We start from the raw sequence: 17,661 nt of genomic DNA on the forward strand, positions 1-17,661 counted from the left end.
CCCAACATCAGATTAGTAATCAAGGCAGTGAGACTGTGGCAAGCAGTTTTTTAACCACTAAAGAAGGATTTTATGCTGAAATGAGATAATGTAACTTTTGGTTAGATCTTAAAGATGTGTGTGTGTGTGTGTGTGTGTGTGTGTGTAACACAAGTATACTTAAATATAAACTTATATGCACTATATTATATATATAGCTTATGTATTTATCATTATGTAAATATAAAGATATAATTTATTTATACATACAAATTCATAAGTATACTACATACTTATCAGGTATATATTTGTCATATAAATAAATTTTATTTGTACGTAAAACTTTATAGTTTCAAAGGCCTGTGGGCCCGTCTAATCAATTCCCCAGAGTTGCATGACCAGAGGCAGGCCAAGGACCAGAATGTAGACCATCCAGTCCGGCACCTACCTAGTCCTCTCCAGAGCAGAGTTGCAGAAGTGTACTCTTTAATTCACAGAACAGTTTTATTTTAGGATTATTCAGAGAGCATCTCTCATACCCCATTCTCATTCCTATTTCCTGCCTCCCCATAGGAAACTCCTTAAATGTGTTTTAGACATATATTAACTATACATAAATACATTTGTGTTAAACATATATGTTATTTTTCCAGATCTGTGTTCTTGATTCATCTGAATTATTTTGTGGTCTGTGTCCCACAAAATAATTGTCCCATTTTGTTTCTTATTATTTTTTAACCCATTTTTTTTAAGATCTACATAGGTGGTTCTACTTTCATGCACCTGATGGTTGCACATATTTCAAGATGCACATTCAGCACATTTTTACATATTCATCTCTCGACTGGCAGAAAATTAGAATATCTCCAAATCTCTGCTGCTACAGACAAGGATGATGAATGTTATTACTCAAGTCCCCATGTAGACCTGTTGCAAAAATTTCTCTGGACTCAGAATGTGGCTGCCAAGTCAGAGACTTAGGCGTACTTACGTACTGACTTCCAGGAAGGCTGTACCAATTTCACGCTATTACTGTAATATTGTTTCCCCTCGGAAAAAAACTCAAACTCAATGTTATGGAAATATATACATATATATACACATACATATATATACACACATATGTATGTATATATACACATACATATACATATATATACACACATGTATGTATATATACATATACATATATATACACACACATGTATGCTTATGTATTTATAAATAAATATATAATTTATATTTAAATTTATTTATAAATTTAAATATATATTATATATTTACTTATGTTATATATAATTATATATTATATATATTTATATATTTATTTATAAACATATTATATATGTTTATATATATGTTTATATATATATGTGTGTGTATATATATATATATATATATATATATATATATATATATAAATTTGAGAGAGAGAGAGCACGGGGGAGAGGGGCAGAGGCAGAGAGAGAGAATATCCCAATCAGGCTCCATGCTCATGCTCAGTGCAGAGCCTGACATGGAGCCCGATCTCCTGACACTGGGATCGTGACCTGTCGTGAAATGGAGTCAGAAGCTCAACCAATTGAGCCACCCAGGCACCCCAATATTATAGATATCATAATTTTTGCTAATATGATGGGTGTAAGGGGTGCCTGGGTGGCTCCGTCGGTTGAGAGTCCAACTTCAGCTCAGGCCATATCTCACAGTTTGTGAGTTCAAGCCCTGCATCGGGCTCTGTGCTGACAGCTCAGAGCCTGGAGCCGACTTTGGATTCTGTGTCTCCCTCTCTCTCTGCCCCTCCCCTGCTCTCTCTCTCTCTCTCTCAAAAATAAATAAATTTAAAAAAAAATTTTTTTTAAATGTGATGGGTGTAAAATGTTAACCCATTTTTGGTTTAACTCTAATGACTTAAATAATGTCTTTCCACTTTTAGTTTCTCTGTCTAAATATATTGCCCTCTCAAGTTTTCCCTTGTAAGACCTATGTAGATGTTTTGTTCACTTCTCTCTTGGTTCAGTGGTCTTCTTGTTGATGTTCAGGCATTCTTTGTCTATTGAAATATTAATCTCAGTAATGTCATCTCTAATCTTAGATGTCCCAGCTAATCATCTGTCTGTGAATTCTATTTATAGTGGTGTCTATTGAATTTTCTATTTTAATGTAGTCAAACTCATCTTTATTTATTTATTTATTTACTTACTTACTCAATTTATTTATCTTTATTTTTATAGCTTATATTTTGGGTCTTATGTTAGAGACAATCTCCATGGAAATCCAAAGCACAGAGTTATTCTTCCATATTTTCATCTATTGACTTTAAAATGTTATCTTTCACATTTAGGTCTTTATTTACTGGACGATCACCTTTATGACAGGGATTCAGTATTATTTTTATTATTTTTTTATTGAAGTCAATTTTTCACCTGCTAGATAGCCTATTCTTCTTCTCTTGGCTTGTGGGGTCAACTTTGACATTCATCAAGCTCATATGAGTAAATTACTTTTTTTTTTTCTGAACTGTATGTGGTATTCCATTTGACTTTTCTTCCTTTCTGTAAGTGAATTAAGTTTCTGTTTTGTTTTAACTTCCGGGTTTAGAGCATACCTTAATTGTCTGGTAGGACAAATAAACCTCACCCATTTTTTATCTCAAAATTTCAAAATTGGCCTGGCAATTCTGAGGTTTTTGTTCTTCCAAATACATTTTTAAATAAGTTTGTTGAGTTCTTCAAAAATTCTTTTCTTATATATTTTGGAATATGCTTGTTGATGGCCTGAAAGTTTCTCTCTCTTCTCAGACTGGTTTTCAAGACTATCAACTGATTGAATCAGCCCTGCCCAAATTATCAAGGATAATATCCTTACTTAAAGTCAGTTGATTATGGACTTCAATCATATCTCTAAATTCATGACAATGTCTAGATTAGTGTTAGATTAAAAAACTCGGGACTATAGTCCAGCCAAATTGATACATTGGCAAAACCATTTACAATACAGTTTTGGTTGCTAATTTAGGTTGTATCTTGTTTTCTATTTGATTATTGTTAATATAAAGGAACTATATTGATTTTTATATGATGATCTAAATCATTTTCCGAATTCTTGTATCCTAATAGTTGGTCTGTGGCTTCACTTTGGCATTCTATATTGATTATACCATCTACAAATAGCTTCATTTGCTCATATTGTCTGCAAATAATTGTAGTTATTACAATTCTTCATTCTTTTTCTTATCTTATAACGTTGGCCTATGCACCCAGTGATATGTTAAGTGGTGGCAAGGATAGCAAGTGTCCTTGATCATTCTCTGACATTAATGTATGTCTAAAATTCCACCACAAGTAGATTGCTTGTTTTAGCTGTGGTGTAATACCTTCATCATATTAAGGATATTTCCTTCTATTCCTAGTTTATTGAGTGTTACTTTCTTTTGTCATAAATAGAAATTGACTTTATGAATGCTTCTTCTGCATCCATTTAGAAAATTATATCAGCCCACTGGTGTGTGACTTACACATATGCATTTGTTAATGTTAAATACTTGTGTCTCTGTGATAAATAAACCCTAGCTCATTATTATTTTCTTAGTATAGTTGACACAAAATGTTTTATTAGTTTCAGGTGTACAACATAGTGATTCAGTTTTTCTCTGTGTTCAAGTGTAGCTATCATCTGTCACCATGCAATGCTATAATATATACCATTGACTATATTCCTTATGCTGTACCTTTTATTCCCATGACTTATTTATTCCATAACTAGAAGTCTGTATCTTTCACTCCCTTTGATCCATTTTCCCTGTCCCTCTACCCCTCTCCCTCGAAAGCCACCAGTTTGTTTTTGTATTACAGGTCTCTTTTAACCCCTAGCTTAATGTGATGTATTCCATTTTTACTCTGCTAATTCAGTTGGTTAGCAAATATCTTTTTTAATAATTTGTGTCTGTGTTCATAGGTAAAACTGGCTTCAAATTCCTTTTTATTTTCTAGCCTTGTTTTATTTTGAATTTAAAGTTACTCTAACTTTGTAAAATATTTTGGGCAACTTCCCTTCTTTTCCTATTTTCCGAAACTACTTTGATAAGATAGTGTTTTTTTTCCCCTTTAACTTTGGCAGAGCTCTCTTATAATACTTTCTGGGCCAGGGGCTATTTGTGGTCCATTATGTGGTAATTTGTCATATAATAAGTAGGAAAGCATCGTTCTTTCACATTGGATTTTTAATCAATGTTAATTGTACAATTTTACAAAGGGAACTTTGTAACTAAGAATTAAGAGAGTAATTATTACACTTGACACACTTCTGGGTGTGTCTATATAATAGATTCGGCAGAAACGGAATCCACGTGGAATGCTGCAAAGGTCAGAGCGAGTGTGTTGCATCTGAAGCGCCCTCACCGTCTCTGTGTTTCTTACCTTCTAGGACATACGGGCCGGTTATTAAAGTCTCTGTGCTTCACCAGTCTTTCCTTCCTGTTGCTTCACATCATTTTCCACATCACGTTGGCCAGCCTGGAAGCTCAACATCGTATTGGACCTGGTTACAACTGTGAGTGTTATGGTGATTTTTTTCTTCATATTATGTATGAATAAAGCTGTGTGCTGTAATGCTTATAGAAATCTGTACAACAATTACATCATGAAATCCACAATCATTTGTGGTCATTTGGCAATCCTGTATGAGAAATACATATAAGGAAACTGTCATGGAAGATTACAAGTAAATTACTTAATGAATGTTCAACAAAAATTAGGTATTTGGGCCCTATTTGTATGTAAGACATTATTACTGGGCTTAATCTAAAAAAAAGTCAAGATATATATATATATATATATATATATATATATATATATATATACACACACACACACACACATATGTGTATGTATATATGTATATATATGAATATATGTATATATGTATATGTATATATACACACGTACATACATACACACACATATACATACTCACACATATATATGGTGACTATATATGTATACATATATATATGTATAAGTATACATATATATATGTATATGTACATATATAGTCCCTGGAGCATATGGTACAGCTAGTGAAGCAAGACATATACAGTTTCTAACATGATTAACGTGAGTACAGAAATTGAATAACTTATGCTTGTGACCTCAGTCCTATTCTACTATTCTACCTCTATACTATTCTACAGTGTAATGTAAGATTTCATATAACTTTATGGGAAAAATGTAATGACACAGAGTTTCTTTTTTTAATTGGGAGTATTTTATTGCTACTCACAGGGAAATAGTATGTTTGTATGCATTATATTTTGAAGTTATGATCTGAGAAAGTCAACATATATATTCCTCATCTAGGTGACATCATCTTTCCAAAAGTAACGTGCTATCAGATAATTTGAGTTCAGTTTTTATAGGATGTGTGACTGTCATTTGAAAAAACAGAAGCATTTCAAGTAGATGGAATACATTCCACCTGTTTTAAGTTAGGCCTAAAGAAACCCTGAGATATTTGAAAAAGATTATAATAACTGTTTTAAATTGTCAGTTTTTCTTTGAGGAACCTATTTGTAGGTTTTCAACTTCCTGATTTTTCATAAAGGCAAGCACAAGTGATATGAAGTAAACCTATCCTTTCCTGTCAAATAAAAAAAAGGTCAAAATTCTTCATGAATCAAAGACTGTTAACATAAATATAGTGAGATATTCTTTAGCAAAATTCATATTTATAAATTATTCAGTATCCTTCACCATCTAACTTTTAGGAATCTACAGTTTACAGATCTAAAGTTAGTATTCATTTTGGCCATTTTATTGAATTCAAAATTCATTGGATACCAATGCCTATCAAAATGGTTTTGATTTAAAAATCTATGATTGAAGATATAGTTCTTGTTTTTCAAATTGAGATATAATTCATATACCATAAATTTCACCTATGTAAGGAATATAGTTCAGTGGTTTTTGGAGTGTGCAGCCATCCCCACTATCTGATTCCAGAAAATTTTCATCACCCCAAAGAGAACCACCCCGTGCATGGAACAGTTATTTCTCATTCCCTTTTCACCCAGCCCTGATTTAATTTCTGCCTCTGTTAGACTTACCTGTTCTAGAAATTTCATCAAAGAAGTATGTGATATGTAACCTGTTGTGTCTGGCTTTTCTCACGTAGCATGATGATTTCAAGGTCCATCCATGTTGTAGCATGTATTGCTGTTTTGTTCCTTTTTGTGGCCGAAGAATATTCCACTGTTAACAGGAATTGTTAATGATGTTGTTTTGCTGTTTGGTAAAAGTCAGCTCTTTATTCAAAACTTGAAAAAATAAAGTGTTTAAATCATAACACTTTAGTTCCTTTAGTTATGCTATAATGATAAAAAGCGTTTATTACGTTTGGCCAGGTTCAAATCTTTTTGGACTTAGGAGAAATGTCAGCAGCTGTATTTTCTCATGTGTTTCCATCACAAATCCTTTGGAGATTTCTTAAGAAGGCATTCGTAGGATCATAAGGAAGGTTGTCTGAATAAAAGACTGTTTCATGAATAATGAGTTGTCTGTCACTGGAAGTATTTAATCACAGGATATATTACAACTTATCAGATTTAAAAATTTTGAGTTTATAAATATCTTGCCCATTTCTACTGAGTGATATTGTGGAAACAACTGTACCGGAGGGTGTCTAGATTAGGAAGTGCACTTCATCATTTCTTCTGACCCAGAGTCTAGGTATTTCTGGGTTTTTTTTTTAATTTTTTTTTAACGTTTATTTATTTTTGACACAGAGAGAGACAGAGCATGAACCGGGGAGGGTCAGAGAGAGGGAGACACAGAAGTGAAACAGGCTCCAGGCTCTGAGCTGTCAGCACAGAGCCCAACGCGGGGCTTGAACTCACAGACCGCGAGATCATGACCTGAGCCGAAGTCGGCCGCTCAACCAACTGAGCCACCCAGGCGCCCCTCTGGGTTTTTTTTAATCAAAATGATGATTTGCCACAATCCTACAAAAGTCAAAACACAAATGTAATATGAAATGTTAAAACAGTATTCCCCTTTCCACATTTATAAATATATTTACTCTATGTATGGCCTCCCTTATGAGGTAGACACAGAGGCAGACAGACAGGAAGACATACAGACTTACACACCACATACACATGGAAATTTGTTCCTCCCTTGTCTCCTCCTTCCCAGGCAAGGATCCAAATTGCCTGGATCCTGTGGATGGGCCCTGCATTAATGCCATGAGAAGTCCACACTTCTCAGTGGTGAAGGTATGGAGGCCATCTTCGGTGTATTCAAAGCTGGGCTCTTGACATAGCATTCTGTACAACTCAACCTTGAGTTAGGTCTGCCTTTACTAACCTCACATCCTAAATATCTGGGCTTGTAGATACCAAGATATTTCCATGTGTCTGTCAGAGATATTTTTATTCATGCACAATTACCTTCTGCTGTCATTGTTCGCTGCAGTGTAACTTGAATATGTCCTGATCTCACATCCTGCCTTCCCTTCCTTTTTTGACATCTCCATACAAAAGCTCTATTCTGTTCCACAGAGAGCCGATATAATGGAGTTCATAACAGTAAATTTTATTTCTACCACGTTAAATTCTAATGTGAAGTTTGTCCCTACAAAAGTTAATATTGCAATTTGCAGTTGCGGTATTTTTGATGAGGTCACCAACAGAGAAGGGATGCGCTAAAGACTGCATTAGAAAAAGGAATTTGAACTCTTTGCTGTCAGTCATAAGCCCCTTGAAAGTGAGTTTACAGAAATCATAAATTTCTTCTGAAAAACGAGTGATGCATGTAACACTGTTGGCTCATCGGGTGTTACAGAGTTTTTTGGTCCAGTTTCGTGTGTAGCATTTAAAAGCAATACATTCTTGAAAAGGGATAAAAGGGACAGGCAAACAAACTTCAGAGCTTTGCAAACTAGGTTAGTCCAAAATTGACACAGACCAGGTTTTCAGCCTCGAGCATTTTTTAATGATCATGTTATATAAACTCCAGAAAATACTGTTAGAGTGGGTAATGGAAACACTGACTTTTAATTTAGAGTTGACTTCACTTCAGTAATGTTATTGTTCCTTGACCATTTGGAGTTTCGATTACACCATCAGAGTTGTAAACACAAACCCAGCTAGTCTGATATCCCACATTTGAAGGGTAGCCCTTTTTTGGCATCTGTAGACACAAAGCAGCAAAATTTCAAACAAAAAGACACAACGTGTCTTGGCCAGCATTGCTGTGCATTTTGAATGCTTTCTCTCTGCTCCAGACATTGGTAAATGAAAATGCAATAGCCCACACAGGTCAGATTTCCCAATCATATTCAAATTCAAGACCACCATGTGCTCATTTATATGTGTTTAATTTTGTTTTCCTACCTATTCCTTTCCCCATTTGAAACTCATATACTCTTACCCTCATTATAGCAAAAGCTCCCAGGATCCCTCAGGAATCTAAGACACATGTCTGGGGGACAACAGTAGCATTTATAAATATTGAGTCATTGAAAGTTCTCGTTCCCCTAGAGCCCTGTGAATATTAACTGGCAGTAGTAAAGAGTTTTTCAAACCAGCCTATTTAGTTTCTGACTAGCTGGCAGGTTTGTTAAAGGTGCCATTGTGCAGACCTGAAACGTAACCCCCACACCCCCTCTTTCTCTCTCTTTCTTCATTTCCAAAATGGTGCTTATAGGTAAGTGAGGAAATCTATGGGGCAGGGGTGGGGGAACCCGTGTAAATTTTCCTCAAACATGTGTTGTGCCGCTTACTAAAATATTTTCATTCCATCAAACCTATATTATTTAAATAAATGTAAACCCGGTTTCAATTATGTCATTACAGATTCCATAGAAGTAGTTTGTTTGACTCACTGGTGGATGTGTGGCAACACTAGTGAAATTTCAAGGCCAGTCTGGCTTCTTGTGCGGTGCTAAAGCGCGTTATTGATCAGAAGGACCTTTTGAGTTTGAAACTCTGAAGGAGAAATCAGTGGTGATAATAGGTGCTATTTGTAGAGCGTCTACTAACTGGTAGGCCCCAAGGATCATTACGTTCCCTTTCTAATTAATGATTCCTTTTTCTTGTCACAGATGAGCCCGGATATCCTTAAGTAGGGCACTCCATACTCATGGCCCTGGTCCGTTCTCTGAGCAAATCTTTAGGGTAGGTTAGGGTCTGCAGATGGCCAGCTGTGCATTGCCTATGGGCACCCCCTGAAGAGTTGAGTGGGAGCTGCCATCCACTCCAGGCTCTGAGAGCCAGGCTGGAGTAAGCCGGATGCAGGGGATGATTTTATTGCCACAAAGAGGCAGTCTGCTGGCCAAGCCTTGCCCCGGTGGGGCTGTGCCTTTTATGAGCTGTCTGCCCCAAGATGGTGCCTTTCTTTTGTATACGTGCGGTGTCTATCTGCTGGTGGCGCTGCGGTAGGGATGAGGCTAATGATGGATGATACAGGGGTGAGGAGTGAGGGTAGCATTGAGCGTGACGGTGAAGAAATGAGCAAGTGAGTCATCCACGCTGCCACACGTCTGAACTGGGATCTGAGCACTGACCTGCCTGGCTTTCCACCTTCTTTCCTTCTTTTTTTTTTTCTTAACGTGTATATATTTACTTGGGGAGGCGAGGGGTAGAGAGAAGGAGACAGAGAATCCCAAGCAGGCTTCATGCTGCCAACACAGAGCCCGATGTGGGGCTCAAACTCGGGAACTGTGAGATCGTGGCCTGAGCCAAAGCCAAGAGTTGGACGCTTAACCGACTGAGCCACCCAGGTGCCCCAACCATCTTTCCTTCTATTTGGGGAACTCCTGATTCCCCATCTATTTAGGATTGTGTCCTCCATTGCACTTTCTAGGACTTCGGAGTAGTCTAGTTTCAAAGGATTTACATATGTTTCTGGTATGTCCTCATAATATTTCCTTTGCTTTATTAGATTGCAGCATTCAGTTAGAGTCTTTCCTCCTGAATGACAGAGAATCAGATCAACTGCTTTCTCCCTCTTTTGGGGCAGAGTGGGGGAGCATCTAGAGTTCTGATTTTCCACACTAAGAACACAGGAAACTAGGCCTAGAAGCCCATTGACCAAGAGGTTATTATAGGCCTTAATAGTACTTTATCCTGATGCTCGTCTATCCCAAAACATGAGGGTCTCCATGCTGAGACCCAATATATGAAACATTAACATGGGACAAGAACACTGAGGGACAGATGTGGGCCTGGCAGTTCGGCATCTCATCGGATGGGGTGGGTGCATGGAGTGAGCCATTCTTATAGACATTCTGATTTCTGGTGCCAATGCTGACTTTGCTCTTGGCACATGTAGACAGAATCATGCTCATCGTTAATTGTGCTAATTGGAGATAGACCCTTAGATTTGCAGTCATCTGATGAGTCCATCCTTGTAGAAGTAACCTCTATGGATAGTCTTTATTTTTTACATTTCACACAGTACTATGGAGGAAAGAGTGAATATTTATGAAGTGGGAGGTAAAATATGTAAAAGGAAACTATCCCTACACTTGCTTTACCAGTAATTTTTGAAGTTACTTTCTGCTGCTTGCTTTCTTTATGTAATTCTTTTTTTTTAATGTTTATTCATCTTTGAGAGACAGAGAGAGAGAGAGAGCATGAGCGGGGAAGGGGCAGAGAGAGGGAGACACAGAATCGGAAGCAGGCTCCAGGCTCTGAGCTGTCAGCACAGAGCCTGACACGGAGCTCGAACCCACGAACTGAGAGATCATGACCTGAGCCGAAGTCAGATGTTCAACTGACTGAGCCACCCAGGCGCCCCTCTGCTGCTTGCTTTCTTATTGAAGTTAGCCTGGAGTCGCCAACAGGTGACATCGGGGAGAGCCTTGATTCTCCTCTTTCTTCTCTTCTTCTCTCCCCTGACACCTTCGTGAATCGACAAACTGCCCCTCAATACAACAGTTAAAAAAAAAAACCCAAAACTCTGGACCAAATTCCCTGGTCATTTGTGCCAGGATGAGGGTACTGGTCTAATTTTCTCTTAACTAAAATAGTCTAAAAGCGTCTGGATTGTACATACACCTTACGATTGCATTTATTGTAAGTGCAGTTAACCTTAGGTGTTATTTCCTTCAGTCCCTGGTAATTGAAGCAGCTTGCTTTTTCCATCCTCCGACACGCTTAGGCACGTGCCAGCCTGTGATAGAGCCTGGCGCTCGTCACTGCGGGCAAGGAAGGCTGTTCCAGTCTAAGACTAATTTATGATCCGTACTCTCTGGATGGGAAGCATTGCTGAAAGAGAACTCTAGCAACCTGAGATTTGATGGCTTCTACTTTCTTGGAATAACAAATGCATTCAGTTTTTACTGCCAAAAGCCAGAATTCTCCAGGCGAGAGGAAGGATTGAGAGGGTAGCACCATGTGGGAGAGAAACCCCATCAGGATGAGAATCTCTTAGGCCAGTACCTTGTTGACACCCTGATTTCTCTTGGACTAATAGTCAGGCAGTGACGTTCGGTTTACATAGTGTTTTTCAAATAGAATATTCATTTTATTGTGAGAAATATTTGGCATGAGAATTGTGTATACTATTCACTACTGGAGCAGAGGCAGGATCTTATGTGATGGTAGGTAAGTTACTCATTTCTGTGTTTCAGCGTCCTTGCTTGTAAATGTCTGCCATCTCTAGGCCTGTTTGTGGCACCACGTTGAGTTAATACAGGCAATGCCCTTAGCACAGTGCCCAGCCCATAGCAAGTGCTCATTAGGTATAAGCTATTATTACTGTTGTCACTATCATTAGATAATGATAGCACAGCTATCATGTAGCACAGCTACAAGGTGACAGAAATTTCTCAGAACTGAATCCCACCTCCAAATTATACACAGTCACACGGATGCACCTTCGAAATTATGAAATGTGTGAAACTTACATGGTACCAGATAATTCTGTATTCCAATCTTTATCTTAATTTCCTACTAATTCTGTTATATTTGGATTGATGCGACTCTACCCTGTGTGGTCGAAATCATGGCTGATAGGGTGAAATGGTGCTGATTGGAAGGTGGTGTCAATGACACGTGTCTTTAGTGACCCTCCAGCCTCCTTCAGTACTGTTTTTTCCCCTTTTCTTCAAGAGCACGTCCCCCGTTGAGAGATCCCTGCCCCATGGCTGTACTGCTGGGTCTGGCCTGGACTCGTGAATACATCAGAGCCCTCTCCTCATTCCTTCCCTGCCATGAAGCTTGTCACCCACCCCATGCCCTCCAGCAGAGAGGGATAAATACTAACATATTCACTGTTTACTACCTTTTCTATGTTACAGAATTTTAGACAAGGCAAAGGCTGAAAATGTTAGGAAGAGAAGTGCTAACTTTTGTTTTGTTTTGTTTTAGAAAACTAAACGAGCACTTAACTCATATTATCCCACTTAATCCCTCCTATGTCTCTTAAAACATAGTGGCTCTCGCTACCGTGGATGTGAGGACTAGAGGTGAAGAGTGTCTTCCGTTAGGTCACTCAGTTAGTGGCAGAACCAGAATTCAAACTGAGGTCTTTCGGACTCCACAGACCACATCATTTCTAATGTGCTGTGCAGCCTTGTAAGTGTGTGGGGAAAACTTTATGGAGAAATGGGGCTTTGGCTAATTAGATTTTGAGAGATAGATAAGACTAGGACACACACTTTTTGGAGGATCTGTTGAGGGAGAGGATAATTAATCGCACTTACTCTAGGTAAAGCATTAATGGTTGGTAGTATGTTTTACTTGGTAAATATTGGTGTTTAAGAATATCTTCACCCCCAAAAGCGAACAATGTGGACTCTACAGAGGCTTCCTGGTTGGGCGCATGGATGTACGTTTGCCACAGGGAATGCGTATTTCCTGGTCCTTCCGGATCTACTGTCCCTGTCTGCCTCACCTCATGTGGATCCTCTATCAGCTTGCTAACAATGGAGGCCTTCTGGTCTGTGAGCAGTTTTAATCCGTATTTATCAAGCCTGAGAAAATTGGAGTTTTGTTTTGTTTTTTCCTGAAGAGGTAAATCAGTCAATAAATCAAGATTATGTGGGCTGCGTTTCGGTGCACGGACATCTACTTCCCTGAAATGTGAATCTCTGAGATCCTGGGTCCTGAGGCAGTTTCCAGAATGACACATAATACCGTCTGATCTTTTCTTTTGAAGACAACAGTCTTTCAAATATTTGAAGGCAGCTGTGATATCACATCTAAGTATTTGTTCCAGATCCATCCTGAGTCCCTCCCCTGTGCTGTCTGCTCAGCTGGTCAGCGTCTTGTGTGGCTGATCGGATAAGAAAGCATCAATGTCTTATCAGGTGGGGAAACTGTGGTTTCAGTTTCCAGAAACTGGTAACAGACCTCACAGGGCTGTGACTTTCCTTGTTCTCGAAACTGTCCTTTTTTCCCCATCAGCTAAACTTACGGGTCTGTCATGGATTGTATATTTGCCATGTAGATCTTTTCTCACCTAAGATATCAGATCTATTTCTTGTGAATCCAACTTCTAATTCCCTTAAGGCAGATGTGCCCCCATCCCCCATCCTTGACTTGGGATTTTGATTCTCCTTGAGTAGAACTCTTTCCTTACCATGCAGCATCCTCCTCTTATCCCTAAATGAAGTAAAATGTGTGTATCTCCTGGCACGCCAGTAAGTCTTATTTTCTTCACTCTTGCTTTGGCCTCACCGTATCTCACACCCAGCTTCTTCTTCATCTTTTTTTTTTAAATAACATCTTTTTATCCCTTTCTAAGTTCTAAGTTTTGCTCTAAATCAGTATTGGTAATAGCTTTAATGTACAACTGCCCCTTATGGGCCAGGCATAGTTTTTGTGTAATAATCTCAATATCGCATAGTTCTGCAAGGTACTTACTGTTGTACTCACTTGCGGTTAAAGAGACTGAACAGCAACAGAAGAGATAGGTTCTGATTGGTTAAAAAGTGACAAATGTGACTTGCAGGCTCACAAGGATGGTGTTGGCTCCCTGGGGCCCATGGTGTGTGTGTGCACACGCACGCACCACAGGTCAATTGTGCCTCTCTAAGGAGAAGGAGGGGAAGAGCTACAGACAAGGCAGAAAGATGACCTCACCAGCCTTACTTCTCCCGTCTCCATGGCTGTCCTTTCTGCCCCCCCCACTGGCCAGTCCTGCAAGCTTCCAATTCCCCATCTGTACCTTTGCTGTAGTTGTTCCCCTGGGAGAGTCTTCTTACCCACACCTCCCATCCCATTCCTCCTCCGCTGGGCCCACCCTTCAGTGCTGAGCACCTGCTCCAGGAGACCTGGCCGACTGGGTCACGTGCCCTTCTGCTCCCTGAAAGCTCTGCGCATCGTCCATTGATCTTCTTGTGCTGATTATAATCACTGATTGAATATATATTCTCCCATTAGCATGTGATCAAATTGAGGGTAGGGACCATCACATTTTATTTATTTTTGTGACCTGAGTACCTACCACAGTGCCCCGTGCGTAGTACACGGCCTGGTAAGTGTTCAAAGAGCAAAGAAATGAGTTAAGAGCAGGGAAAAAAGGAAATGAAAATGTGACAAAGATGAGAGGGGACGACTGTCTTGTTTTGTCACCAATTTTCAGGGGACTCCTCCCCATCGAGGTCTGTCGTTAAACCTTTGAGGAGAGCAGCTGTCCCGTACGATGTCCCCTCTCCACCAGGAACTTGCTCCGCTCTCTCTGTCCCCTATGTGCCTCCTGAAGATCTGACTCTGGTAGTCGTTGCCATTCCCCTCCTTTCAGTTCAGGCGGAAATAGGAGAATGATCCATTCACGCGAGGGCTTTTGTTTCTTTTTAAAAACGGTATCCCAAACAAAGGAACCTAGTACTGATTTCCTTTGCACAAGGAAATTTGGATTTCCATTTGGATTTGGGGCCATCGAGGATGAGCGTAGAGAAGATGATGCTGGAAGTCGCAAGGAGGGGAGAGGAGAAGGGGTACGTGTGCTGTGGCAGGGTGGCCTCATTAATAATTAGGGAGGGAAGAGAAGTCCGCCAAGGATAATAGACATGCCATCCTCCTCCAGCTCATTGCTCCCGCTCCGTGCCCACCGGTCCTTGCTGTAAGATAAATCACAGGGCAGGGGCGCCTGGGTGGCGCAGTCGGTTAAGCGTCCGACTTCAGCCAGGTCACGATCTCACGGTCCGTGAGTTCGAGCCCCGCGTCGGGCTCTGGGCTGATGGCTCAGAGCCTGGAGCCTGTTTCCGATTCTGTGTCTCCCTCTCTCTCTGCCCCTCCCCCGTTCATGTTCTGTCTCTCTCTGTCCCAAAAATAAATAAAAAACGTTGAAAAAAAAATTTTAAAGATAAATCACAGGGCAGGAAGTTTAAAATGATTTGGGATCGATTGTGTTTGCTTAAATAACAATTTCCCCAGCCTCAGTTTCATGATGCAGCATTTCTAGTGTAAATTATTTACCATAAAAGCACTAAGGCAAGTCTGTGTGGTATGGGAATAAACTTAACCTCAAAGTGATAGACAACATAAAGCTATCAGTGTATGTTTTGAAACTCGTGGTATAATGGAAGGATATTTCAAGGGCATAGAACAAGCAGCAAAATTGGGCCAGATATAGTCATGACATTCCAGAAGATATTAATCGTGTGGATGTAAGTTCACTTATTCTTCAGACTTACAAAGTGATCTATGTCTTAGGGCTGAGGTATGTGGGTTCATAAATGAATACCATTTCTTCCTATAAACAGAAGTTTAGATTCAGAAAATCCCTCTTGATTTCACATGTTAAAAGTATATTTCAAGGATGCAGAAGATCAGCAGAGAAGTTGTTAATATAATTTCTCTCTTATGTTCATTTTTAGGGACATCAAAAACATTTCCTGACGTCTCTATTGTAGGTTATGGGCATATGTAGAATATTACTATCAAAGATACTACTGTAAAATATCTGATAACACTTATCGACAGATGTTTTGCATATTGCTTTACCATTTATTTTCTGAGAAAAGCATTTGCTTTGCAAATATGTGCATCACATTGATAATTATGGCTTCAAATGCTCTTGTTTCATTACTTTGCATTGTTATTTAGTGATAATCTGTAGGTTTAAGGGAGCAATCATTCTCACACTCTGGGGGTGGGGCAGAGAGAGAGGGAGACACAGAATCCGAAGCAGGTTCCAGGCTCTGAACTGTCAGCGCAGAGCCCGACGTGCTCGAACTCACGAGCTGTGAGATCATGACCTGAGCTGAAGTCAGACGCTTAACCGACTGAGCCACCTGGGTGCCCCAAAGAAAATTAGTTTTAAATAATTCAGGTTATTTATAATTCCACGATCCTGTCAGGTATTAATTTATTTGCTAATAAGTGTTTATGAAATCCCTGCTGTGTGCGCTCCTTCTGTTAGGTGCTTCTGATACAGCAGCCAATAGTCACCACAGGCCCTCCTGCCCTTACAGACATTACAGTCTACAAGTGAAAGGCAAAAGCAGACAAATAAATGAATGACAGTAATAGCCTACTGTAAGCACTAGTGTATGGCATAAGCTATACAAAGAACGATAGAAATATACATAGTACTTACCTCCTTTGGCCTGGGTGGGAGACTCCCTCGAGGATGTGATGCTGAAACAAAAACCCGAAGGCTGAGTATAATCCCTTCAATCTGTGTCCCTGTGATGGACATCAAACCTGGGTAACCTTGATGGAAATCAGAATTTTTTTTTTTTTTTTGCTATGTGTTGTGTTTCCACGTTTCTATATAGTCTTTATAAATATTTCACCTCTGGCATAATCTTTCTTCATTGTGATACGTAAGAGTGTCCCAAAGTTTTCCTTGGGTGGTTTTGATTTTTGCTGTTCAGTATCGTTGGTGAGCAGTTATAGATGAGCAGTTGGTGAGCAACTGTTGTTGGTGAGCAAATCTGTTGTTTATTTCCTGAGGATAAGTTTCCAAGCATGGATTTCCTAGGTCAAAGAATTTAAATATTATTATTCCTCTTCTTATACTGTAGCATATTGCTTATCAACATACTTGTAAAGCTTTTGGAATGCCACCTGTAAACATAAATAAATGATGAATAGAAGGAAGGATGGATTGATGGATAGATAGGCAAATAAGTGAGTAGAGAGAGAGAGAGAGAGGGAGAGAAAGAGAAATTTAAGACTGTCTCATAAACTTTGAAGTCTTGGGACCCCTGAAAGCCTCAGAGAAATCCTCACTCACAGCCTCGTTCTGACATAGAAATGGCCAAGGAACATATAAAAAAAATGCTTAGCAGTAGTCATTAGGGCCATACAAATCATACCCACAATGAGATACCACCTTGCAAACACTAGGATGCCTATAATAAAAATGTTAAGACAATAACAAGCATGGGCGAGGCTGTGGATAAATTGGAACCCTCATACATTACTATTACGAGTATAAATGGTGCAGCCACTTTGGAACTCAGTTTTGTGGTTCCTTAAAGTATTAAACAGAATGACGTGGTGATCTGGCAATTCCACTTCTAGGTAGATGCTCAAAAGAATTGAAAGCAGGCGTTCAGATACTTCTATGTGAGTGTTCATGGCAGCATTATCCATGATAGCCAATGATGAAACAAAACCCAAATGTCCATCAAAGGGTGAATGGATAAACCCAATGTGGGGAGGGGCAACAGGGAATGAGTATTTAATGAATGTGATGAAAATGTTTTAAAACTAGAGAGAAGTGAGGT

At 39.2% G+C, this 17,661-nt stretch overlaps 1 protein-coding gene across 3 annotated transcripts in view; it reads left to right on the forward strand.

Moving 5' to 3' along the window:
* The window catches only part of LOC131490416 (piezo-type mechanosensitive ion channel component 2), a 470,949-nt gene that overhangs the window by 154,841 nt on the left and 298,447 nt on the right, over positions 1-17,661 (forward strand). For all 3 annotated transcript variants that reach the window (XM_058692724.1, XM_058692725.1, XM_058692726.1), the window contains exon 3: positions 4,402-4,527. In XM_058692724.1, coding sequence (XP_058548707.1) covers positions 4,402-4,527 — 126 coding nt within the window. The remainder of the gene's footprint in view (positions 1-4,401; positions 4,528-17,661) is intronic.

The sequence above is a fragment of the Neofelis nebulosa genome, chromosome 11, assembly GCF_028018385.1.
Source record: "Neofelis nebulosa isolate mNeoNeb1 chromosome 11, mNeoNeb1.pri, whole genome shotgun sequence".
Lineage (NCBI taxonomy): Eukaryota > Metazoa > Chordata > Mammalia > Carnivora > Felidae > Neofelis > Neofelis nebulosa.